This window comes from Poecilia reticulata, chromosome 1, assembly GCF_904066995.2.
Source record: "Poecilia reticulata chromosome 1, P_reticulata-male-v2, whole genome shotgun sequence".
Lineage (NCBI taxonomy): Eukaryota > Metazoa > Chordata > Actinopteri > Cyprinodontiformes > Poeciliidae > Poecilia > Poecilia reticulata.
The window spans coordinates 20,141,664-20,168,324 of NC_088830.1; the positions used below are offsets into that span (position 1 = coordinate 20,141,664).

Here is a 26,661-nt window from a genome sequence, read left to right on the forward strand (position 1 = left end):
CAAATCAATCAGGATGGGCTGTTAGGAGCGTGGAAACCGGGCTACCTTGTGGCGTCACGTTAGACTGGCTGCGCCTGATCTCTGCTGGGAATGTGAGTCACTTCTGGCGCAAACAAAGCCCACCCAGTCCCTGTTGGGATTCGGAGGGTTAGCAAAGCAGAACAATAATAAAGGAAATACAAACTTTTACTTTTTTTAATTTTTTTATTTTATTATTATTCTCAACATTTTTTCCAACTTTCTTTGTCTGTTAGTTTTAAATCATATTTTCAATTAAACGTGTTTACTTTAATGAGGAATAGGCTTTTAAGAGTGAATCGGTGTAGCGACAGAATGATAGTAGTAAACCTCCGCACTGAAGAGACGGAGCGCCGGGCACGCGTACGGTGCCTTGCGCGCTCCCGCCCGCTGCTGCGCACAGACAGTCGGTGCGGAGAGAGAGAGAGAGAGAGAGAGAGAGAGAGAGAGAGAGAGAGAGAGAGAGAGAGCTGCTATTAGTTGTGACAGAAAGCGGCGTCAAGCACATACCGTCTGAGGAGCAGCTGCTGCGACAAGGTGGGTTTAAGGAAATCTATTTTGTTATGCTCACGCCGAGATTCGTTTGGCTTTGTCGCATATTTGGAGCGCTTCTGTTTTCAGCGCGGTTGCCATGTCCTCCAGCTTGATCCAGCGTCCTCCTCTCCGCGCTTGTTGTTGTGTATCCGCAGATGCTGAGCGTCGCCGTGCTGTGTGTGTGCGCCGTCGCCTTCGGGCACGTCTCCGCTCGCTCGGACAGCGGCAATTTTCTGGACGATAAGTGGCTCACCGGAAGATGGGATAAATTCAGAGATGTAAGTGACGTTTCGGGGTTTTGTTAGCAGATAATACCCCCCACCAGCATCACCCAACCCCCATCCTCCCAAGTCCCCCCCTTTTTTTCCCCTCCTCACAGCCTCACGCATTGGGTTGAGATCATGCGCTCCTCGTTTTCATCTCGTTGTCTCAGCGACGCGTCACGGGTTCCTCTGCTATGTTTGTCACACGTTCATCAGCCTCTTCACTCAGGCTGTGAACAAACCAACAACCATTCAGGGAGGATCCTTGCTTGTGTGTGTGTGTGTGTGTGTGTGTGTGTTTTTTTCTCGCTGTGTGGTTAACAGAGGTAGCCAAGGCCTCAGAGACACAGAGCTGTCTGTGAGTGACCGAAAAGGGCCCAAATAGGTAGAAACAGGGCCGCACCGAGGTTGACTGGGACCCTGAGGAGAATTGGATCTGGAAGGCCAGTTTTAGTTGACTCTTGTTTAAGCATCATAAGGTGCAGCTTACTGTGGTTAATAACAGTTACAGATATAAAACCATTACAATTTATCACCATAGTGTTCTAAAGAAAACTTTTGAGTCATCATAGTTTTTTTCCATAGCGCCACCACCTCTCCCCTCGCCTGCAGCTGCACTGTGCTAGTCCACTGTTTGTACGAGGATTTCTATAGTCAAAAAGAAGAAGAAGAAAAAAAAAAATCCAAATTAATTTCACAATTAATTTGGAATTAATTGTGAAAAACGCTGTGAGTCAAGGAGTGGAAACTAATTAAGGTACTTGGGTTTCAAACTGCAGTGTGCAAGATGTCTGCTTAGGGTTTATTTGCACCTCGGCCAGTTCGGTACCTGACTTACTTGGATACTTCAGTTTGAAATTTTCAGGTGAACTTTTTATGTGTACTTTGATTTATAATAATTTTCTATATTAGGGAGTCATGTTTTGTAAGAGTGAATTGTCCCTAACATGAATCAGAATCTGTATAATTAGAAATAGGGTTTAAAACAAGATTTTAGTTAAATTCCATAAAATAATATAACATATAATATAAAAATGTACTGATGTTTGAATTGCCGCAGGATGACACACGGCACTGCACGGGACATGGGGGCTTCCTCCCATCATCCAGAAACATGCATGTTGTGATAAGTTGGCTCTCTAAGTTGCTTTTAGGTGCAGTGAGTGTTGTGTGTGTGCCAGTTTCTGCCATGTGTGTTTCTGTGTTACCCTGAGGTGGAGAGGCGACCCTTCCAGGACGTAGCAGCCCTGTCCTCCATTTACCACTCAAGATAGACAGATAAACAGGGAAGAAGAAAATACGAGATTTGTCCATTTGTGTATTTTACTTCACAATTAATCAAAAATATTTGTCATCCAAGATAACTACATTGAAACACAACTAGATGTGGGATGAGACACAAAAGGGGAACATGTGGGTAAATGGGGGAGGGGGACGTTACTAATTGGCAAAGGGGGGAATTGACCTGTAGCTGTCTGGTAAGCGACCAGCTGTGGGCCTGACCGTTAGCATGGCTAGTTAGCTAGCAAATATCAACTTGTTACAATTGTAGAAAAGAGAAATACCAGAAGATAAATAACAAGCAATCGGATGATGTTTTACAGTCGTGTTTTGAATGTTTGTGTAAATGGCTCGGAAGCTGTGATGTTTTTGCTCGAGGTCATCATACCGCGAGAATCTTACAGATTTTCATTCCTATTTTAAATTCTGATTCTACTAAGCACATCTATCAAGTTATTCATTTAATATATTTAATATTAATTAGATTAATATTTAACATTTTAGATTCTAAAAAAAAATAATTTCATATGAATTATATGAAGCAATGGGGAAACTGGATTTTTAAAAATGTGTTGGTTCAACTGAGTGAATTTAAAAGTTGACATATTTTTCAAAACTGGACCACAAAGCAATGAAATGTATTTTTTGTGAAAATTTCACGGCTCTTGGAAACCTCTCACTGGCAGGGGGTTAAACTGTGTTTTATTTGTTCTAGTCGGATGATCAAAGTTCTCTGTAGGAATACAAGAAGAACATTTGAAATAGGACCAAACATTTCGCATCACCAGGCAGCCCCAAGTTCAGTACACCAATGCAAGTCTCATTGGTTGGCCTTTGTGTTCTCTCCTGGATGTCACACATCAAAAATGAGAATATCTGACATTTATCTGAACAAATATCTTCAGTTTAATTCTAATCAAAATATTCCGTTTTTTTTTTTTTTATTGAAGCAAAACATCTACAAGTCAATTTCCTTAATTAAAATGTATTGATTTTTATTGCCTAATACTTATTATTTTTTTTTAAAAAAAGTCTTTTTTACAATTTGGCTACAAAGATGGCCCATAGAACGTCAACCTGTGAAGAAATATAAGCCAAGACAGGGATGTTGTGAATATATTATTATTATTATTTCTCTATATTTGGTTTTGCATAAATTATATAAAAAAAATCTCGAGGAATTATTAAAACACTGAAATGTAGAGCATGTCCTCTTGGAGATGGCATCCTTGTGGGATCATTAAATGAATATTACAGGCTGTCTGTCTGATTAGGCCTACCTGTAGCCTACATATGCTTCCCCAGTGATTTGCCTCTTCTCTCAGCATAACAGTGATTTACTGTGAAGTGATCTGGCTGATTATGCTGCTGCTGAAAGCCCTCAGCAGCAGACTATATGTCAGCCACCATTAACCTGGCATGCTAAGGCCACTTAGGGCATTAATGCTCCTGCAGTCTCTGGCGGATAATACCTCTGATCATGTGGTCCTGTTGCTCAGTTTGCTGCAATTAATCACCCTCCTCTGCACTAATTCCTGTATCGATTAAACAACCATTTAGTAAGAAAATGCTGCGTTTTTTTTTTCTTTTTAGCAGCGTTGTTATTCTTGTGTCGTACACTGGGGGACTTGAATGCTGCTTCTTAAGATGTTTTCAGCAAGTAGCCGCTGCTGTTGAAAACTATTGAAATTACTGCTCCGTGCTTCACATGGTCTGTCTTCTGCTAAAAAAAGATATCATGCCTCTAGCCGCACATTTAATGGCTCCACAAGCGCAACAGAGTGCATGCTCTGACTTGTACTCACAAAAACACACACACACAATAACAAATATGAGCTTTATGTGCAGCAAAAGGATCGGCACTCACATTAAGCCTAGAAACCATCTTTTTGAGAAAAAAATTGTCGTTGGATTGAGTTAGAAAAACAACAAGGTAAAGAATTGCAGTAAAATAAAGCTACACTCCAACCTCAATAGAAGGTCATTTCCTGTGTGCTACAAATGTAGGATTTATAGCTCTAGAGCCAGAGAGAGATACAGAAGTGGTGTTCTTTCTGTTTCTTTTTTTATTCGATTTTTCATCTCCTTTAGTGTCGGGACAGACGTTTTCTCTGCTAGCCACGGCAAAGCCCTTAAGCACAGGTGGACCCATGTGATACGCCTCAGGTCCTAAATTGGATTATGCAAATACGCATCCAGGAACAAAAGGTTGGAGAGTAAATTTTACTGGCCATGTGCCTGTTCTATTTATGGTTACCTCTTTTCCTGAAAATAAGGAGACAGACAGAAAAGCAGACATAGACCCTTGCACAACTATTCATACGCATTTTTCACATTTTGTCATGTCACAGTCACAGATTTTTAAAAAATATTTACCGTTAATTTATATTATAGACTAACATAAAGCATATGTATAAATGTGAACTTAAAGGAAAAGAATTCATGGTTCAATACAAAAAAAAATGTAAAGTTGAATATTGAGGGCTGTGCACATCATCGATAGAGTTGGGTAATAAAATTATAGCAATTTTGATTTTTCCTTGATAGATATATGAGAAAAGGTTGATATGGTCCTTCAATATACAGAAAAGATGATAGCCAGTGATAATAAGAGCTTCTCCAGTTTGGAACAATCATATGACTGGAAAAGAGATTCAAAGTTAGGTTGACACATGCAGCACAGTGGCAGTCAGACTTATAATGTTTGTGCAGCTCCAGCCTCTTAGTTAGGTAAAGGGTACGGCATGACTGGAAAAAAAAAAGAGTGTCCTGAAGGATGAAAATACAGAAGACACAGCAAATGGCATATTTAACAGGAATAGTTTAGTCATGTGAAAGTACTTTGGCTATTTAAAGTCGGACAGAAAACAAATTAGCATGCTCTGCAAATTATGTTCTGATGAAGTCAGTGAATACCACCAATCAGTACTCCCCTAATTCAAATTTGTTTGTGTCTGTTTATTTTAGTCAATTTTTTTTTTTTTTGTCTTTGAAAATTGCTAAAGTTTACAATGAGGATATAAAGATTGAAATTTCTTTCCTATCCAAGCATAGACAGTGCCTATTTTATTGTTTTGATTGTTTTCTTTGAAAGCTGCTAAAATTTTCAGTGAAGATATATATTTACCTGTTTACATCTCTTTTTCTTTACTAAAATAAAGCAATATTTCAAATGGGATAAACAAAGGAGAAATTTTAAGAATTTATATTTAAATTCCTATTTTATTTATTTGACATCAACAAAAATGTTTTTGTGTTTATTCTTTAATATTTTAATTTAAATATGCCTCTTTTATTAATTCAAAACATGGAGCTAAATACAGGATAATGACATATTTGAGGCTGAAACAGACTTGACACTATGGCAGAGGTTCACTTTCCAACAGACCTCTAAGCATACAGCCAGAACTACAATGGAATGGTTTAGATGAAAGCATATTTGTTTTATATTTGTGCCTTAGAATGATCCAAAATTTATTGTTACTGTTATTTGTTAAACGATAAATAGAAAATCATCTTTTTTCCTACGTGGCAACAATTGGGAGTACTCTCGTAAAGCAGTATGTAGATATGATAATTTGTTCATTTTCTTGCTTTAACCTTGAGACTTAGTAGAAGTGCAGCTCTCTATATTTGGTGTCTTTCATTTCCTGTTTCAGGTGCTGTCTTCGGCTGAGTTTTTTTTTTTTCCTTTCAGACAGTAGCATACCAGTACATTGTGGAAGGTATTTGTGTAAATGCCAGCGGTTTTGAAAATGTTCACTTTTTATTTTGCAAGCGCTGCAGACACTTGGACTTGTATCCCTGCACAGCTGCCAAAGCTGAAATATTTTCAGAAACAGAGCCCAAATAAAACCTTCGAGATAAATGCTTCAGCATTTTGTTGTACAATTATATTGCTAAAGCTAATACTAAGCTTGATTTTTCTGGCCAGATGCATGCGTGGTAGGCAAAACTTGGAAGTGATGCCAGTCTGATTTATGCCGCCATGCATAATGGAACAAATGCATCCTCTCCTGTCACAACACTGCCAAGTTGTACATTGCACGCTCTGTAGAGGTTGCACCTCAAGGCACAGTCCGCCTTGAGGTGCAAGGCTGACTGTGATCGGAGTGACACAAGCTTTAAACACAAACACAATGTAAACTGTAGTTCTGTGACACACTGACCACTTCAACTTTTATTTTCAGGGGCTTAATAAAGTGTGCAGAGGCTTTTTATTTGCGTCTGTTGTCATTTCAAGTAAACTACCCCACTGATGTTAGATGGAACAGTGGACAAGCAGTAGTGTAAAATCAAAAGAAGAGAATATGGTGGCCACACCTCAGTTCATTTGTTTATTTGACACAGAAAAACTCTGCAATCAGTTTCCAATCTAGGAGGTAAAGCAGACGAATCCCAGATATCCCGCTTATATAACTTCTGACTTCAGTTTTGTCCTACAGTGAGATTATTTGCCATGTCTTTGCTTTCCATGAAGCTTTCCCTTCCAATCAGGGCTGCTAAGGCTGATCCAATAACCAACATATATGGACCTCACAATGACAAATTTGTCAAGTCTTTCCCCAAATTACTCCTCCAGGGTAGTCATCCTGTGCAGAAACTATGCCTGTAGTGCAACTTAAAGTGTATACAGCAAGCATGTGGTACAATGTTGCTTTCATTTTGCTCTAAAAGCCATCACTGCATCTCACACTAAGTGCACAAGATAGGAGCCTGGCTGCTGACTTACTGTAAGCCCTGTTAGGATGGCTGCCGAGACCTGGGGCCTGAGATTGACTCAGGAGAAAGATTATTGTAGCAATGAATTGGAAAAAAGTGATGAATGATTTGTGATGACAGCGACTTGATTGCATGGTTTACCGTGAGAACAAAATAATGTCCTGGTTAGGCCAGTCTCATTAGAAGAGATTATACTTGTCTTATATATATCTTTTCCCCATTCTTTATGTATTTTTTAGTGTCCGTGTGTGTTCTGTGTTGTTTGTGTTGTGGAGTGTGAATGATGTTGGGAAGGTACAGAGCTTGAGGCCTTTTCCACTTCAGAGCACCTTGGTATGAATTTGCCTGTATTTTGTGCGAGCATGCATGCCACAAGCTTTAGCAAGAAAAACAGCCAGTAGAATTTAACGTGCAGGTCTCCTGTTGGACGTTGGTAAAAAAAAAAAAAAAAAGAAGCAGCAGCAGATTAGAGACAAAAAGAAGCAATTGGGGTACATCTAGGAAAGGTAATATCAGGCCAGCGAAGGTGAGAAACACCTGGACCTTTCTTGTGGGCACACACCCGATGAGCCCACTGTTGTGCTTCACTTTATTTTCACATCCTTTTTCACATTTGGCAATGTTAGGCAAGACAACTAGTGGACACAAATACACTGTTTCATTTCCACGTTGAATGTTTCTGTTCCTGTTCCTGATTTTCATGCCTCTCAAACTGAAATATCAGTATCTACCTTAAACTGTAAGGGTGTAATATGGGATTGCAGAACTAGTGTAACTCAGCACAAAGCAAAGACAGCTACAGTAACACGTGTGCAGGTCCGCTCAGAGCAGATACATCATAAACTGGTAGAATCTGATGATGATAATGACATGCTTATGTTGGTGCACAACAACTTTGTGTGTGTCTAAAGCACTGGATGCATCTGAACTCACCCAAAGGGAAGTTCTTAAGGAAAAACCCCCCATAGAGGAAGGCTGCAGGCTGTAAAACTGCACAACCTTTGCAATTCCAGCTAGATGATTCTAAATGGTCATATGGCCTGCAAAGCCTTGTTTGATGTGAAGCTTGGTGTTAATTTTGGAACTATGATGTGAAATGTTAAAGCCACAAAAAGTCCCATTTAAAATTGGTCACATGAACAAGCACGCGGACGGAAGTCAGACGAGACCAAATTTGAATTCAGCCACTCTAAATATACAACCAGAGCTACGGTGGAATTGTTTAGATCAAACCATTTTCGTCTGTCAGAATGACAAAGTAAAAGTTCAGACCTGTATCCAATCTGTGGCAAAAAAAAAAAAATTGAAGTTCACAGACACTTTTCATCCAGCCAAATTCTCAAAGAACAATGGGCAAACAAATTAGTCTCTAGATGTGTGAAGCCAAAAGATTTGAAGCTGCAAGAAAAGGTTAAAGGTGATTCAACACAGTGTTAGCTAAGAGGGAGCTGAATAGGAAGTGCTCGCGTTTTCCAGATTTGTATGTTGAAAATATCCACGTACCCATTTCACCCAACTGTTTGTACAATGTGGAAAACAATGTTCAGTGGTATGAGCACTTGTGCTCAGTGCTGCATTTGGTGTTTTGAGTCTATAGTTGAGTTAGTGCTCCTCCAATTATTTAATGTGTTTAATGCTGTCAGATTCCAGCGCTCACATTGGGTGTTTTGTGGTTTGTTAATGGGACCATATCTGGGTGCAGGAAGCGCTTTCGTGTTTGTTTGTTTGTTTGTTTGTTTGGATGTTCTTCTGTGTTTGCGTTGTTCTGTTCCAATGTGTCCGTTGAAGCCATTAAGGAATCAGACCGCAAGCACTTTCGTTGTCTTTCTGCTGTGTTTGCTTCTCTGGAGGGCCCGGCCTCTGTAATGCAATGTTCTCATTATTCTGTCTCTGCTTGCAGAGCTAGAAAGGAACCGACAGACATTTTCTTTGCTTTTTTTTTTTTATTACATAGGTGGACAGTAAACAGGGAAAGAAGAATGGGGATGGGTGGAGAGGAGCCTCTGCTGAATAGGTAGAGGGTTAGGTAGATCAACAATGCAGGGCAGAAAGGAGAAATTAATTTGAGCTGTGGAAGAATAGGAGTGGACCCCGTGCTCCTTATAGGAAGAAAGGAAGTGACACCAAGATAAAGTCACTGTTTTCCCCTCTGCTTATCTTTTTATAAGCAGAGGGGAAAACAGTGAGTTCATTCAAAGCCAAAACTAAGGGCATGTTCATAACACCCCAAACTCTGCTGCAGGAGATTGTTGTGGACCAAAACTGATTATAATTTCAGTCATAAACTTTTAAAGTAAATTTCTGCTCCTACTGCTGTAAGAGGCCACTAATTATTTGCATCTGGAGCAGAGAGTCCAAATAAAATGAGCTGGGATAGTTTAGGAGGAAAAATTCTTGTATAAAGATTAACAAGGAGAAATCACTGCCTAACTTTACTTTAAAAAAAATAAAAAAATAAAAAAATCTGATATTATCAAATAGGTTCGTGCATAACAGCATTATTTGAAGCAGAGCATTTCAGTGAAGAAATATGATGATTTTAAACCTTCCTCACCCACGTCCCAACTTAAAAGGTTTACTTCCGTTTCCTTAGAGGCCATTGTTTTACATTTTCAAAGCCCTCTGAGCTGCATAGTGCAGCAGTTTCACTTGGCTGCCTTTAGGTGTTATCTTAAGGGGTTTTTTTTAGAAACCATTCAAAGCATATCAAGCTTTTCTGGTTTTAATAATATCAGGACTTTTTCACACTTCATATGCTTCCAGTCAAAATCTTTGCAGCTGCTACAAACATATGAAATTGTGCATTAGTCTGATAATTATCTCAGTACTCCATTATAAACACTCAGGTGCATATTTATATACTGTGGTACACCGCTGTTAGGTTTTCCAGTTCTTATACCAATGTTGACCTAAAATTGAAAATGCTTAAACCCCAAAGTTTAAAGTCACCAGATATAAAAAGCTGCACTGATGGCAGCCTGGATGTCAGTCTTTAACTGTATTGAAAACAGTTAAAGGAATTTGAAGGGTTGAATGCTTTATTTATTTATTTAATTTTTATCAGTGACTAGGGTTAAGGGTGGAGTAGCATCATCTATAAGTATTGAGCATGCTGGGGTCGGAGAATAATGGGACTCAGAACTTCTGAAGGCAAACTGCGTGCAAGTACGCATGAGGGTGACTGACTGCGAATGATAAACACTGCAACAATGGAGACCTGTGAAGAAACAAGAAAAGCCTATCACTGTGGTGGAGTGTAGGCACCCAAAGACAGACAAAACGTCTTTGGAGTGAGACGTCTGAACTCACACTGGGCTAAACAACTGAGCGCTCACTATTTCATAATCCCTTTTTACATTTGAATCAGAAGCCAGCACCTGCTGGGATTCTCTGTGGCCCGTCCCTCTATTAAAAGCCAGCAAATCTCTCACCTTGACGCATTCCAGATTTAGACTGCAGGGCTGCAGTCACAGGGCACTGAACTGAGTCACTACCTCAGGGAAGATTTATGTGAAGTATCTAGTTGCACAAATGTTTCACCTGAAAAAGCTCTATTTCATAGCTACGCTGAGGAGGTTTAAAAGAATATAGCAGTGAGGAAATGGAAAGGAAAACATGGAGGTAAAAGGTTCTTAGAGTTTTTTTTTTTATTGATGTCAGATGATGAGTGTTACATTGACTCTCAAAAGTCTGCCATTTTTCTGCTTTCCCTTTAATTAATATTAGGTATAAACAAAGAAGAACTAATGTCAAAATTAGATAAAAAAGTTGCATAAAACAAGTGTGTGCTCACTCAAGCAATAAGGATTTGAAGCTTTCGTCTATAATTCATCCCTAACAGATTTGTGTGATTGAATTCTCAGGATGGGAATTTTTTTCCATTGATTCATCAGGATCTCATTTTTTAAGATGACAAAAAGCCTGGGAGTCTTGACAGCAACGTGTGCACTTTAGAAACCCGTTGTGTGCGTTTATATGTGTGTTAGAGAGCAGAGCTGAGAACCTCAGAATGTTACCGTATAGCAGTGGGATCTCAGATCAAGGCCTCTCCATCTTGTTAAAGCCAGAGCAGTGCTGACTCCGTTCTTCTCCCTCTCTTTATATGAAGTCCTTTTAGCCACAGAGAGCAGTTTCTAAGGAGGCCCAAAAAAAAAAAAAGTTGCCTCCAGCAGCTCACAACAGACCCTCAATCTGCTCTCCAGCTTTTATATTGCAACCCTTTTACAAAATTCAACATGTGGCTATTATCTTCAGTGGAAAAGGGTACAACCAACGTTCAGTCCCATACCAGATGACTCTGGCTGGAGGAGTCTCCCGGCTTTATTTGCTGCTTCTCAGACTTCTGCTGTGTGAGTAAGAAGTCCTCAGAAACAGGCTTAAAAACAAGTTTATCAACTGAAGCATCTGGCACAGGAACTCTGAAACCCACAAGAGCGCCCGCCTGCAAATAAAAAGAGGTACAATAAATCTTGTGTACCTGTCAGCAGGGCGACTTGCACCACATTTTCAGTTCTGCTGCATGTGGGCCTGAATTTGGCTCTCTGTTCAGAAGTTCTACACACTTCCTCCCAGGAGTTGTCAATATCAGTTGGCAAGATTGTGTCTGAATGTTGTCTGTGTGTTTATGGCAAAAGGAAGCACGTTACTTGGTCTTAGTGATTATAAAGTGTGAAAAGTGCAGTTATTTACTGAACACCTTGGTTGTATTGTAAATGAGATTTAAAAAAAGGCTATTTTAGAACAGCCATGGGAACACATATTATGTCTCAGAGATGAATATTTGGACCCTTTTCTTATTTTGTTGTACAGGATTCATTTTCCTCCATTTCATGCAGCAATTTAGCTCTGTATCTTATCAAATTTTTGCTGATGATAAACTGATTTACATATCCCTCCAAATCCTGATAATGTCACATACAGAGCTCAATGCCCTACACTGATGCTTTGCAGAGATTAGAAACTAAAAACAATATTCTCTAGTGAAATGACAATAAAACAGATCCTGTCATTTTTTCCCCCAAAGGACATTCCCCCCCAAAAAATCCAATAATATTGCCCAGTCCTATAGAATCTTAGGGATTATTATCGAATACTCTACTAAAAATAATATCTAGAAGTCCTCTTAGATTTTATTTAACCATGTTTTACAAACTAATTATTGGGAAGCTTTTGCTACAAGCAGCAATGCATGGTTTTGTTTAGTAACAAAGCTATCCAGAGCTATCTTTATTCCTGCTTAAGCTGAGAGTCAGTTTCAGGTTTACAGATGTTTCAAAGTTTAGCTGACAGGAAGCTTAATGAGCACCTAGTAACTGCAAGCAGCAATGTCTGTGTCTACCAAAGTGAATGTAGAGCCATTTCTTAAATGTCAGATATCCAGCATTTCCAAATCCAGTATGTTTCATGACTGAAACTTCCACACCAAGAGTTGTTTGTTTTTGATAGTGCTGCCTGATCATTGCTTTTATTTACTCTCAAGAATTACATTCCTTTAGCTTCAACGTTCCATGTGCAACTACATAGTTCTGAAGTATATTTTTTAGATTAAAATGTTTTATTTTTGTTAATAAAAGGTTAATTAACCAAATTCCTTTTATTTAATAAATCACACAAAGTCAAAAGACACGTGTCCAAAAGAACCAGTGTAATTATTTATATTTTAAAACCTAAAAAATCTTGCAATGACATTTTCAAATTTCTTAATAATTCGAAAATAATCCAAATTCCTGCCAAAGATTTAAAAGTTAACACATGTAAGTGAGGATGATAAGCAGCTAGTTTCAAACCAGCTCTTTATAATACTGCAAACACGTATTGCTACAACAATATATAATGTGTGGTTTTGTTTCCTACATAGCCACATGCCTATTTTATAAGGCAATATCTATGTTTTAAAATTAATTCCTGGTTCTCTGTCTTTGTAATGCTTTCTCCCAAAGGAAGTTGAGGTTTGTATGATGATTATTTTTGGTATTCTGCATTGAAAAACCTATATTGTTGTGCTTGTAGTGAACAGTAATACCTTCTCAGAATATTCTCTGAACATTTTTTTTCTGATTATGTTTATTGACTAACTGTGTTTCAGGAGCCTGGAACATGGACTCCATCCAAGCCCTTCGATCAAGGTGGGTGAGAATGAGAAAGAGCAAAGCCCCCGGGGTGGTTTAGTTATGTAATGAAATAATGAAAAAAAAAAGGAAAATACTCCAAGAGCGGCTCGCTGACCTCTAATTGTTCTGAGGTTTCACTAGCATCGTTCGAGTTGCAGGTGTTATTAAATTCCCAGAATTTGAAAACAAATGCCAATTTTATAATACAAGATGTAGATGATAAACATGTCATGAAAAACAGTTGTTTGGGCCCATAAATAAAAACATTTTTCCGCAAGCATGGAATTACAAATTCAATGTAAATGGATTAGAAACAGTTTTTGATGATCATCTAAATATGTTGCATAGATTTCTGGCTGAGAGGTTAAAGATATGTTTTACAACTATGATACATGTGATACATAAACTTTCCAGGTTATTTTGTGGGTGTGATGGGTAAGAGTAAAATACAGTGCTTATCTAAAGTCTTATAAATTGTAAAATGTATAAGACTATGTTATTGTGGCCAGAAAACGAGTCTTTTGTCCAAACAGGTGTTTGTTCAAGGCAACTTTAATGTGCTCTTTAAACGAGGATTAACCAGATTAAGCTGTGTCACAACACTTCACCTTAGACATGAATATCTTTACCATTTGTTTCTTAACAAGTTAACTTGCTACCCCCTAATGAAGTTTTCACCTTCAACAGTTTGCCCTAGTGATAATGTTTGCATGTTTTCACTCTGTTTTGACATGACTCTGATGATTTGGCTCATAACATATTTCAGTGGACTTTCCCAGTTGTTTATGAGGCTTAGCAATTGATCTTGACACATTTATAGACTACTCTTTCAGCTGGTGCAGGATCACAATGCTCAGAGGAAGTCACATGAAGTCACATGACTCTTAACAGACAGGAAGCTGCAGGCAGAACAGTCATTTTTCTGTGAATGTGGGTAAAAATCCTTAGATTCCTGGGAATACCAAGGTCAATTAAATCAACAAAATGACGTGCATAGCCTTTTAATATAGTCTTACAAACCTGCACACAAAAATGTCATGTTTTTTTGTGTTTATTTTTAAATCAGCTGCTCAGGTTGGGGATGCAGATTAAATCACAGTCAGTGCAACAACATCAGGTCCTTGGGGACTGGAGAGGATGCATTCTGTTGGGCATCTTGACTCGATAGTGGTGATCGGACGGAGAAGTTCTTATGAAAACAGAAAACTCTTTTCGTTTAATGTCACCGAGCAGCTAAAACCAGGAGGATTTTCTATTCTTTGATCATCTCATTGCTATTTGTATTACAGACAGTGGTAATCTCCTGCGCTCATCCAGGCACACCAGGACATGAACATATCCTCTCACTTATCAGTGTGTCGTCAAACACACACACACAAACACACGCACACACACACACACACACACACGCACAAACCCACACACACACACACGGACAGGGAAACAATAGCATTAGATAGTGCGTTGGAGGATGGAGGCAGGATAATCTGCCAAAGCTGCTCTGAGATTACAGTAAGGTTCTTTCGAGTAGAGGTCATGCGCAAACTGTCCTGACCACAGCCAATGGCTTTGGATCTTGCTCTTAGGTGTGTTGCTTAAAGTTGACATTGGATCAAAAACTGTATCTACCGAGATCAAACCATCCCCCAGAGATTCATATATATATATATATATATATATATATATATATATATATATATATATATATATATATATATACACTTGCTCAAATTAACATGAACAACTCTCCTACGTTCAGGCTGCTGTAAGATCAAAAGTCACCTCTAAAACCAGGACCATCTGTTTTTAGCTCTAAGGATATTTAACAGTGTTACGGTGTTCTGTTCAGGGCAGCGGAGACAGCTAGTAACATACAAAGAAAGAGTGACTCAAATAAAAAAACAAAAACGGAAACAGATCTCACATATATGTATGTTGCTTAGATCTTAAAAAGTAAAAGGAAAATGCACAGCTTAACCCGAAAGCTTTGATGCTGCGTTAAAAGAACAAAAGGAAAAGTGTATCCGTGGAGGATTTTTCCTTTTTCTTTGTTTACCCTCGCAGGCTTTTGCCGGCTGCTGTCTAGGAAACTCTGAGGTTTCAATTTGTTGCAGTGTGCACACATAGATGCACTTTGCAGAGTTCTCATCATACACGACTTTGTTCTGTGTTTATAGCTCTTGATCCAGCCAAAGACCCCTGCCTGAAGATCAAATGCAGTCATCACAAGGTGTGTGTAGCTGAGGATTACAAGACTGCCTCATGTGTCAGCCAGAGGAGAGTTAGGTAAACGCACACACTTTCTATCTTCACGAGACAGAAATTTTCTTTGATTTTCATTCGTTTTTCATTCATTTCTATAGCTTAACTCTAACCTCTGACCCCAACCTTAACCGTACATGCCGAGCAGTATATGCCGAGCCCTAAATCGAACCTAAATTAAATTCACAACTCAGTACTAAATCTAGTCCCGTTTTATGGCTTTTTTTGGTCATGCTTAAATGTTCCAGGTCATCAATCAAATTTTAATATCAAACAAAGACAAATTGAGTAGATAAAAAAAAAACAGCATAACATTTTTCAAATAATAATTTGATTTCAAGCAGCCATGTCCATGTTACCTTCAGTTCTCATGAAAATAGTCCCCCCACCCTCTGAATAGATTAAATAATTATTTGAAAACAGTTTTATGTCATCACACACTCTATCTTTGTCTGGAATTCAATTTTGTTTGATGACCTGACGACATTTTCAGTGCAGTAAATAAGGAAGAACAGGAGAAATCTCAGAGGGGGAAAATACCTTTTTTTGTACATTCTCTACTTTATTTCAAATGTAACATTATCTTCTACAAAGATGAAGCTCTAAAATGCATATTTAAAAAAAAATATATATATATATATTAACATTAGTTGAATTTCTGTCCTATTCTTCATCACATTTCATTCCATTCTAAATTGTACAGCATGAGCAAAGCAACTGTTTTCTTTAGTTTTTCCAGCTGCTCTCCTTGTTGCCCGGCTCTCTTGTGACTGTTGTGTGACATTACAGCTTGGTCCAGTTACCCAGGCGCTGGCACTAACTTTCAGCGGACATAAAGTGCTGCCAAGTGATATGAATGGGCTTTGTTTGTGTGTGTTTGAGTCTGGGATGCCTCAGACTGGACAGAGGACAGTAACACCACACTGACCTCATTTCCCACTCTTAGCAGCAACACAATTCCCAGGACATTGGGAGAGCAAATCAATCAATAATAATAATAATAATAATAATAATAATAATAATAATAATAATAATAATAATAATAATAATAATAATAATAATTTAAAAAATAGTAATCGTACACAAATCCCAAATCCTTGTTCCGAGTCTAAAACCATCGCGAAGAACATGGCGTTACGTTGCAGATAGAACAATGCTGACTGTGTGACAAGCGATTGGTGAAATGATCTTTTTATGTTTTTGGTTGTCACCTCCAGTTTTAAAGATGCCAATTTGCACCCGAGCGTCGGGTCGAAGTGCAAGCCGTGTCCTGTGGTTCACCCCTCGCCTGTTTGTGGAAGTGATGGCCACACCTACTCCACGAAGGTACCCTCACATTTCAGCACTCATTGGGCTTTCTGTTGTTGTTGGGTTTTTTTTGTTCTGTTTTGTACACAAGGGAAGCAATTTTTATTTTATATTTGTTGGAGTTGAACCACATTTGAACCAGCTTAGCATCTCTAATCCATCTCATGACAACACTCTGCAATTCCTTTGGGGCATTTCTCTATTAGATTCATAAAGAGGAAGACTAAGATATGTGTTCTTTCATCTTTATAAAATTGCTGAAGCGTGTCAGGACTGCATGGAGAGGATCTGTAAATCTAAATATTTATGTCGTACCACGGGTTCTCAATTCGGTTTAGTGCTGAATGTCGACTGTAGCAATCTAGCAGATGAATATTCTTTAACGTCAAATATCCTGGCTGTATGCGAAGTCTGTTGCAGTCATTAACAAACAGGACTGGCCTGTATGTAGTTCCATCCATCTTCTAAACAACTCCGACCGGCTTCCCTGTCCCTGCTGAATAAAACCTCCGCAGCATGATTCAGCCACCACTATGTTTCACAGTGGAGTGGTGGGTTCAGGGTTATGTGTAATTCAGTTAAATTCAAATTCATCTTTTCACAACAAATGTCATGTCAAGGCACTTTACAAGAAAGTCATTTAAAAAATAATCACACATATGTTCCAATTTATCCTAGTTTTCAAACAGTTCTGATCATTGTTCAAACTAGCTTAAAAGGTTTTCATTCATTGACTTGCAACATTCACTCCTCTGGAACGAGCATGTTGTGTTTGTTGACTTTACAGCAGTCCCTCCTACAGCGCATGCACGTAGCGAAGGTGGAACTCCAGCAGAACACGGCTTAGTACAATTGGCCGTCTACCGTGACCGACTGGAAGTTTGAGAAAACTGAACAGATACACAAAAAAAGAAACAGATGGACTGATGTAGGATTATTTTATATGTTCATAAAATGTCAAATGTTAATTTCAGGAGAGTGAGATCGATTAGTTGATGGCAGCGATATCCTCGTTCTCCAGGAAGGAGAACGAGGATACTCGTTCTCTTTCTCCAGGAAGGAGCAAAGTTTTTCCCGCAGTAACCTGAGCTTATAGCAGCATAAGTAGAGATAGTTGAGGTTAACCTAGCACCTGGAATGAGGCCTGAGACAGGCAGGGAGAACTGACTTTCTGGATTAGATTTCCCCGCCAGATTGACCCGTACTTTCTACCTACCTCTTCTCTCCCACCCCTCCACTTGGGCAAACATCACTGTTTTATATATAAGCTGTATCAAAAGGAACATTTTAAGCTTAGTCTTAAAATTAGACTGGGTTTCTGCCTCACAGACTCAAACTGGGAGCTGTTTCCACAGGAGAGGAGCCTGACATCTAAAGTTATCAGGTTCCGTGGGCAGTGGCGCAAGAAGTGGGTATGCAGAGTATGCAACGCATAGGGGCACAGCACCAGAGGGGGCGCCAAAACCCCGTCTGGAGGGGGCGGCGCTCCAATGATGTTTTCCCATACACTTCAGCGCGCCTTACGCTCCTTTGCCTCACGCACATAACGAGGTAAATGTAGCGAGTTTTACCTCTCAACATTGCCAAAAAAATTCAAGTATAAAACTTAACATTCAAAGGCAAATACAGGTTCCATTACAATAAACAATCCAGAGTTACGGAATGAAAACGTTCCTGATAGCATGGCGGCTAGCTGATTACTGCTAGTTCTGAGTGGCTGTTTCTGACTGAGTGGAGTAATTATGCAGAGCAGAGAGGAGATCATCTTTTTTAGAGATCATCTGTCTCATGTTAGGACAGCGAAAGTTTTAATATGTATGTAAAATGTATTTTTTTAGGTTAGATGCTGCAGCTTTAAGCAGAGGTTCGGTGTGAGAGTCACTACCAGGTGGAGCAGAAGCGGCGCTCCGTCTGTGAAATATTACTACCTGTATCGCGTAGCAGCGGTCCAACACCGAGAGCAGAACCAGCGTCTTACATCGCAGCTCGAAGACTTAAATTATTTTGCGGGTTATTTGTTTAGCTTTCTGACCGTCATGTTAATCCGGGTGACTGTTTGTAGCTGTGCGCTGCTTTACCTGCTGTCTGATCCTCCATATGTCTTTTTTACTGCAGTGAGCCTCGATGTAGCCAAACTCCATCAAGTATGGCATTGTTTTTATGTCGTATTAGCCTTGTTGTGTTGATGCATTTTGACATGCTTCAATTTTCCACCGCAACACGCAAACTTCCCCATTCACTCAGTGCGTTATAGTTCCACATCGCTTAGGATTTGTTGCTGCGTGTTTGCGCAGAGTGAAGGAAAGAGGAGACCAGCTGCACAGGCAGGCTGCGAAATGAGATGCAGGTGATCGGTATCGGCAACAAGAGCCAATTATCGTCGATCACCGATCATGCACTTTTTCACGAAAATCGGCCACCCATTTTTAATGTACAGTCACTGTACATTAGCTGTAAACTGCAACGGTGTACTCTACATACTGAAAATGCCATGTTTGGTTCCTGAAACCAATAGACACTATACACTTGACCTGACCGCATTAAGCTGCCTGCTGCCAGGCCTCCTTTCCAATCAAGGCACATCTCAACCATTTCTCTCAACTCTCACCCTATAACTCTCATCATTTGTTAGTTTCCTCTTCTCACATTCTGGTGTTGCTTCTGTCTTTGTTTCCCATTAATCAGTGTAAGCTAGACTACCAGGCATGCATCACCGGAAAGAAGATTTCCGTAAAGTGTCCCGGCATGTGTCCCTGTCCCCCTCAGCCTGAGCAGGGCTCTGCAGAGAAGAAAGGTAACACCGTTCAGCTGGGAACGTCATTTGTATGGGCTACAAAACTTACATAAAGTTTCTGCAAAAGCATTTTTATTGTTAATATTAATGAAGCTTAACAATGAGTCATAGGACGAAACTAAAGTTTAAATCAATAACACTTCACAGTGTGCAGTGAATCAGATCTGAAGGAGGTGGTGAGTCGCCTGAGAGATTGGTTCAGAGTGCTGCACGAGAACGGAAACCACCAGAGAGTCAAGATCCAAAAACCGGAGAAGAACAGTGAGTCACGACACACTTTCACTGAGTCAGGACTTTCATGCTCACGTAGACGGTTCATAGCACATCTTTAAACTTCCTCACAGAGTTCGACGTTGGGACGTCACCGATCTGTAAGGACCCTCTGGGTTGGATGTTCTCCCGACTGGACACAAACTTTGATCTCCAGCTTGACCAGTCAGAGATCAAGAGCTTGTATCTGGACAGGAACGAGCCATGCTCTGACGCGTTCTTCAAGTCATGCGATACGCATCCCGACAAAGTCATAACCAGCTCTGAGTGGTGCACGGGCTTCCAGAGGTACACAGGTGGGTCACCTTCAGTTTGTTCAGGGCTGAGTAAACGTTTCTCAGCTGTGACTCCTGAGATCTTTGTGTGACGAACTTAACCTGAGTCGTGAGAAATTACTCCTCTCATTAAGCCTGACTCCAGTAACCATTTTCTTAACTTTTTTCTAATCTTCTTCAGTTCTCCAAACGTAATGTATCGGCACATTATGTTTCAATAAACCTATAAAGCCTAAAATGTCTCAGGTCTTTAGCAGCTTTTGTACCTGGTTCTTTCAACCAAGTAAAAAAACAAATATTGATCAGGTGTGTTTAGTTAAGATAAAGGAGACTCAACAAAAAAAAACAAGAACTCATCTGAAAATCTCTGCACGTTCACCAAAATAACCCCCTTTGTTAAAAAGGCTTACAAAACATTTGAATGAAAAAAAATCTATCTTTAAAATTATTTGGAAAAAGTACAATAAGAAATGATTTCTTAAACTGAAAGGATTTATACTATGATGCATTCAAGATTTTCAGTCTGAAGACGTTGCATCAAACAGATTTGCTTGACTAAGGATGAGAATCTATATACATTTTGTTACAAAAGAACAACAATGGGTCGCTCATTGCAGCTGCAAGAGCGGACGCGGCATGGTGAGGAAAATCGTTATCAAAACAAAAGGTAGCTCTGCATCCTGTTACCAATGTCCCCGTCTCTCCCTTTCAGATTCCCCATGTAAAGCAGAGCTTTCCAGCATCAGCAAAAAACAAGCTGGGAAGAAGTTACTTGGTAAGCCACCCTCTGGTGAACAAATTCACCCAGAACTTTTGCTTCTCCTGCTTACTGTGTGCTCCTGCTAAAACCTGCAGGTCAGTATCTGCCTTCCTGTGACGAGGAGGGTTACTACAGGCCACACCAATGTCACAGCAGCAGCGGCCAGTGCTGGTGTGTGGATCGCTTTGGCAACGAAGTGGCAAGCTCACGCACTCACGGTCCTGCAGACTGTGGTATGCAAAAAGCTGGAAAACAGTGTCAGGTTTCTGAGCTGGTGGAAGAAAGGAAAGCATGTTGTCCAATTAATGTGTCTATATTTATATTCAGGGAGCTTGGGTGAGGGCTGAAGACATTATTTTGTTGTGTAAAATATCAAATCATAATGAGGCAATGTAGAAGGAGTATCATATATAAATTAAAAAAATAAATCTGTTTTTTTTTAAATGCATCTTTGTCTACAAGGCATGTCTAAAATTATTTATACACAAGTTTTGAACTTAACTGTAAGTAACATTAGTTACTTAAGTAAGTAATTAAGTGACTTACTTACAGATACTTGCAACTAAGTAAGTATGCTTACATGGACAGAAAAGTTGGTTGTAAGTCTTATTTTTATGTCAAAGTAAGGCAAAACTTGATCGATACATTTGATCTTCATTTTTTTAGCCGTCTGCTAGATCACATACATAATGGGTGTCAAACTCATTTTCATTTTGGACACATGTGGCTTACATTATTTATTTTTTTGTTTACTCCCAACCATTATCAAAAATGTATACATCAAAATTCTACAAATGAAGCATTAAGTACAGAAAGTCACACAAGCCAAGTGTCACATTGCTGACACATACCAAACTGAAGTGCTAAAAGATTACTGAAGCTGTGTGGAAGTTGAGATTAATGTTTCACACTTGTCAATGTAATTATTTAGTATTTAGATCAAATCTTCCCCTGCAAAAAAATCAGATACTATTTTTAAAAAATCAGATACAGGAAGCTGATTTTAAAAAATACAAACTGTTTATACAAAGAGTTTTGTTAAAACATAACATTTAAATCACACAACAGTTTATTGAAGGAGTGCAATATGGAAAACCAATGGTGATAAATGATGCTTTCATTTGCCATGGTAGATGGAAATTGGTTTATGAAATAATCTTATCAATCTAATCAGATTTCAATTTTAAATAAAAACAACTACCTAGCTATGTGCACACTGTTGTGCTCATTGACAAACTAATCTCAATTACTAGCATTTTTAGGCACACAAACATTTAAGGAACATTTTCACAAATCAGTGCAGCAGTGCATTATGTTTGGAACGATCTTGAATGCGATGCAGTCCATCAAAAGAGCAAAAAATAAGATTTTTCCCCCCCCGCGATTACAGTAGTATATTCACAAGGCATGTGTATTGGACTGTTCATAAGAAACTTCTGACTTCACAAAGTGTCCTTGTAACATTTTCCAGTTTGGAAATATTCCACCTCCAAGATACAAAAGCAACAAGGCACGAGTCCATCTTATGTTTTGTAAACAATCTTTTATGTAAGTGATTTTTTTTGTTGTTGTTGTTGTCTTTTATTGATTTGTTTTTTGCTCTAGGTGTAATCCTGGAGTCTTCAGGGGACCTCGGCAGCGGCGACTCTCTCTTCACCGACGACGACGAAGATTCATTCGTCCTTAACGACCAGGCAGGTATGGACGACGAGGACGATGAAGATGAGGACGATGACGATGATGAAAACGCTGAATATTTGTCATAATTATATATATTATATAAAATGACAGAAAAAAAGAAAATGAAATAACTGTATGTTTGGTCAAATTGCACGTTTCTAGGTGAATCCTCCCCTCCCCACCCAGGCAGATAATTCATCATACTAACAGCCTACAGACTATTCTCTGTGTATTGTTTCTCTCTTGGTTGAAAGGAAAGAAAAAAAAAATCTATATTTTAGAAAACGGTTTCAGATTTTTCCGTCCTGTTTAACTAGAAGATATACGTGTACACTTGTATTTCAACCAAGCAGAGAATATAACTATCTGACAAACCGGTCCATTCGCTTGGATTTGGTCACTTGTGCAAAGACCTTTCCTTACAGTGGACAGTCCATGTCTTTCAGTGTCTCGTGTCCTTGTGGAACACTCCGATGCCTGAGTGTGTTGATGCCTGAAGGCACATTGTTAAAGAGATTTCCTTTTTCCCTCATTCCTCCGTCTTCTTCACTTCATCCGTCCGCTCTTTTTATCCTTATCAAATGTTCCCGTGTATAGGTGGGGCGTTGATGATGTAGATAAGAGAATATTGCACTTGTTAGGTTTCTTTTGATCTCGTTTTTTTTTTTTTTAAACTGTGACGATAACTTTGTGGTTAAAACAAGATAAGGTTAGACATGCTGCAGCAGGTGAATTAACGTATACAACAACAAAACAAACAATCATAACAAAAAAAAAAACAATCAGAAATATGAGCTGCTGTCGGACGCAGATCTAGTCGAATCATCACAGGCTCAGAAAGGATAAAAAAAAATTTACTGTTTGGCCTCATGTTTTTCTTTTTTTTTTTTTTTTTTTTTTTTTGCTGCAGAGGGGTATTATTGTTATCTATTTTTCTAATCCGTCGTAGGCCGAATACTGGAGATGAAACAGATTTGTCTCAGCATGTCTAATACTGCGTAATGTTGTTTCCGTCTGTAGAGGCAGAGGCCAAACCTTTGAGGAACTCAAAATGAAAAAGAACAAGAAAAAAAAAAGAAAAGAAAAGAGCTTGCAGTTGTAATAAAAAAAAGGTCTTAAGTGTGTACAGATGAAAGCTCCTTAGAGTTCAGAAAATATGATGTTGATGTTTTTATATTCGCAGATGCGTGATTTTAGCACACAGCATAGCAGATTCAATTTCTTGCACATTAAAGAAAGAAAGTAACAGAGCCATGCACATTTGTTGGAACATAAATGGTGGATATAAAAAAGTGTACACATCTCTGTTTTAATGCCAGTTTTAGTGATGTGTTTAAAAAAAAGGACTACGGTAAATCATTTCCTAGCTTTTTCTGACTTTCATATGTTATGACTACTCTATATAATTCAACTAATGAACGACAAAATCTGTTTTGAGGAAAATGTGATAAAAAACAGCCGTCTGGAACTAATATTTTGCGAAAAGAACTTTTAATGCAGCCACAGTGTTCAGTCTTCTTTGACAGGATTCCTTCAACATGCCACAGCTTGACAATATTTGCCCAGAGTTTTCTTCTGGACAACTCAAAGAGCTTCTGCCATTCTCAGTTGTGGACTCCTGCAAGGCCTTTCCAATTTATTTTATTTTTTTAATTGGATGTGTATTTGAACTCAATGCATGCTGAAAAATAAAGCTCCTTTTCATCTTTGGCTTCTAGCATTTTGGATCTAATTCCACTTTTATAATGACGCTGCCACTACCGTGCTTCATTGTGGGTGTTGGGTGTTGTTTTTATGCTAAAATTAACTTTTTGAAATTGTGGCCAAAATTTATGCTTGATTTCATCATCCACAAGGATTTGGTCAAATTAGTCAGTTTATAAGTTTCTGTAACCCTACTACTACGGATTTCAATAGATGGAGAACACTGAGGAATCTTTTCACATGCAGAGTGCAACCTGTACTTGCCAGTAAGTCGTGCAGCTGCTTCAGGATTGCTGTCAGCCCGTTTAGAGCCTCACTGACCCGTTTTAGCTTTGTCTTTTCATCAGATCTGGAGAAAATCCTCCTACAACAGCTAAACTTTGTTACAGATAAATCCCATTCACTATAACTGATGGCAAGGGCAACCTCAAGAAGACTGGAAATCAAAACGGTGCTTTAACAACGTTAAATTAACATTGTGCATAGCTATGCAATTGAGCTAATGCAGACTTTTTTGCATTTGTCCCTTTGACAGGTTTGCTTGTTTTTCAGTTGAAATGCCACATTAAAGGTGGAAAATGTTTTTAAAAGATTTCACGTGGTCCAGTTTTTACACATTAGAGACGCCTGGCGTTTCACCAGTGGTGTGTTGACTTTTGAGATCCACCATGGGCTGTGGGGGTTTAGCTGTAAGGTGTGCCTTTTTGCTGGTAAGGACATTTGATGGGTGGGCAGGATCACTGACGGCTTTACTCTAAAGCTTGTATATTACAGTACGTTGACTTAGTTCTGCCATGTGTTTGGGGTTCTCATTTAAGATGGCGTTACTATGGCTTCCACCACTCTTTTAATTTGTCACATAGTTAAAATGCAGAGAGATACCTATCAGCTAGGGCACATAAACACTGCTGGATATGAAAATGTTTTATATAGATTGTACACTGGCTAGAGGAAGCTTTGGTTTAGACAGCTTTATACAAGAAGATGATAATCAGCGTTTGCTTTTCCATTGTTTCAGTAGCTTAATCTGATCTGCCGTATCTATCTATTTATAGGGTAACTCTTCCAGGGTAAAATAAAAATCTCTCAGCTCAGATGTGTGTGTTATTAAGTCACATTAATACATTAATGCAGACCTGAGATAAGCTAATGCTAACTTACAGTAATTTCTCTACTATTTGGCTTCATTCTTAATTTTTCTAAACTGTTAAGATCTGAAAAGTGCCATCTAATTGTCCCTTTTTCTGTTTTTTTTTATTTTAAATGTCTTTCCAGTGTTTGTAATTCTTATTTTAAATTCACTTAGAAACTGGACAACATTGCAGTCTCAATGCGTTTTATGACTGTGATAACATGCAAATCTTTTTTGAAGACCTCGGACACTGTAGCCACTCTTTCACCAACCCCACACTGTCATCACAGCTCTTATAGCGTTAGGTTATGATACAGATGCATTTTTTACAGTGTATGTATAATTTGCTGAAATAAAAGCTATATTGACCAACGTCTCTGTTGTCACAGACAGTATTTGGACATGAGCTAATGAGACGGACCTTCCTCATTTCCTTGTGACGGCGTCTCGGTTCCGCGTTGAACGTTTGTGTTCCTTATTTTTACATCTCGTTTAGAAAAAAGAGAAGTTGCTGAGGTTTGTGGGCTATAAGTAAAGACTTATTTTAGATTGTCACAAGTTTGTAGAAACTGGGTAAAGGCCCAAAGTCATTTTATACAGCATTATGATGCAACAAATAAAAGGATAAAATAATCATTTTCAAGTTAATATATATGTCAGTAAGAACAAATGACAAATTAAACTTATTTTGAAATGTATCGTTTGTCCTCCAATCCGATCATGGACTACTTTGCGTTGTTGTGTCACAGAATCTAAATAAACTACTCTCAATGTTGCAGTTAAAGTCTAAAACCGAAAAATGAAAAATCTTTGCGCTGCAAGAAAAAAGAAAAAGAGAGAAAGCCGACTGTAGGCATGTGTGACAAACTCTGCATCTTTGCATGCCCGAACATTAATGCATTATGTACGAGAAGAAACAAGGTGAATTTTTTATGATGCCCACATTATCCAGGCATGCATTCACTGAGCCCATTCAGGTGTACGCTAACAGATGTAGATCAAAATGGCTATATAAACAAAATGGAGAGAAAATACATGCATTTCCCCGTCTCTAAACGTAAGAAACGTCCATATGAGCTCTACTTAACAGCCTGTCGTAAGTGAGGTGCTGGAACTCACACAATAGACCAACACATGCGAGAAGGTGTTGGCAGCAGAAGCTGTCAGTTTGAGCTGCAGATAAGGAACTTACTGAGTAAATATAAAACATTCATTTTCACACACCTTTTCCCTGGCCCTTTTTTTTTTTCTTTTTGTGCTGACCAGAAATGAAGGGAGATACCATCTCTGCGGCTCATTTCCAAACACTGGAGAGCCTGCTGCTGGAGACTGTTCAACAACAATAAAATGTGATCTGCCTGCAGATGGGGAGTCGGGCTGACTGAGAGCTGATGGGAAATGCCTCAAATTGCAGGAAGCACTTTCCGTGTTCGGAAGTCAGATTTCTTTGGATAAGCAACTTCATGGCACGGGCTCTTTTATCACTTTTACGCTGATAAATGACGACGTTTAGTTGTAACAAGAGATTTAGCCAACTTAAATATTTAC

At 38.9% G+C, this 26,661-nt stretch overlaps 1 protein-coding gene across 1 annotated transcript; it reads left to right on the forward strand.

Moving 5' to 3' along the window:
* The first annotated feature begins 436 nt into the window (after positions 1–436).
* On the forward strand, positions 437–25,486 carry spock3 (SPARC (osteonectin), cwcv and kazal like domains proteoglycan 3). The gene is made up of 11 exons (XM_008413587.3): positions 437–555; positions 708–830; positions 12,904–12,943; positions 15,106–15,214; positions 16,408–16,516; positions 19,184–19,292; positions 19,440–19,553; positions 19,637–19,858; positions 20,550–20,612; positions 20,693–20,830; positions 22,203–25,486. The coding sequence occupies exons 2-11, from the start codon at positions 708–710 to the stop codon at positions 22,361–22,363; spliced, it is 1,188 nt and encodes a 395-aa protein (XP_008411809.1). The 5' UTR covers positions 437–555; the 3' UTR covers positions 22,364–25,486.
* The last annotated feature ends 1,175 nt before the right edge of the window (positions 25,487–26,661 follow it).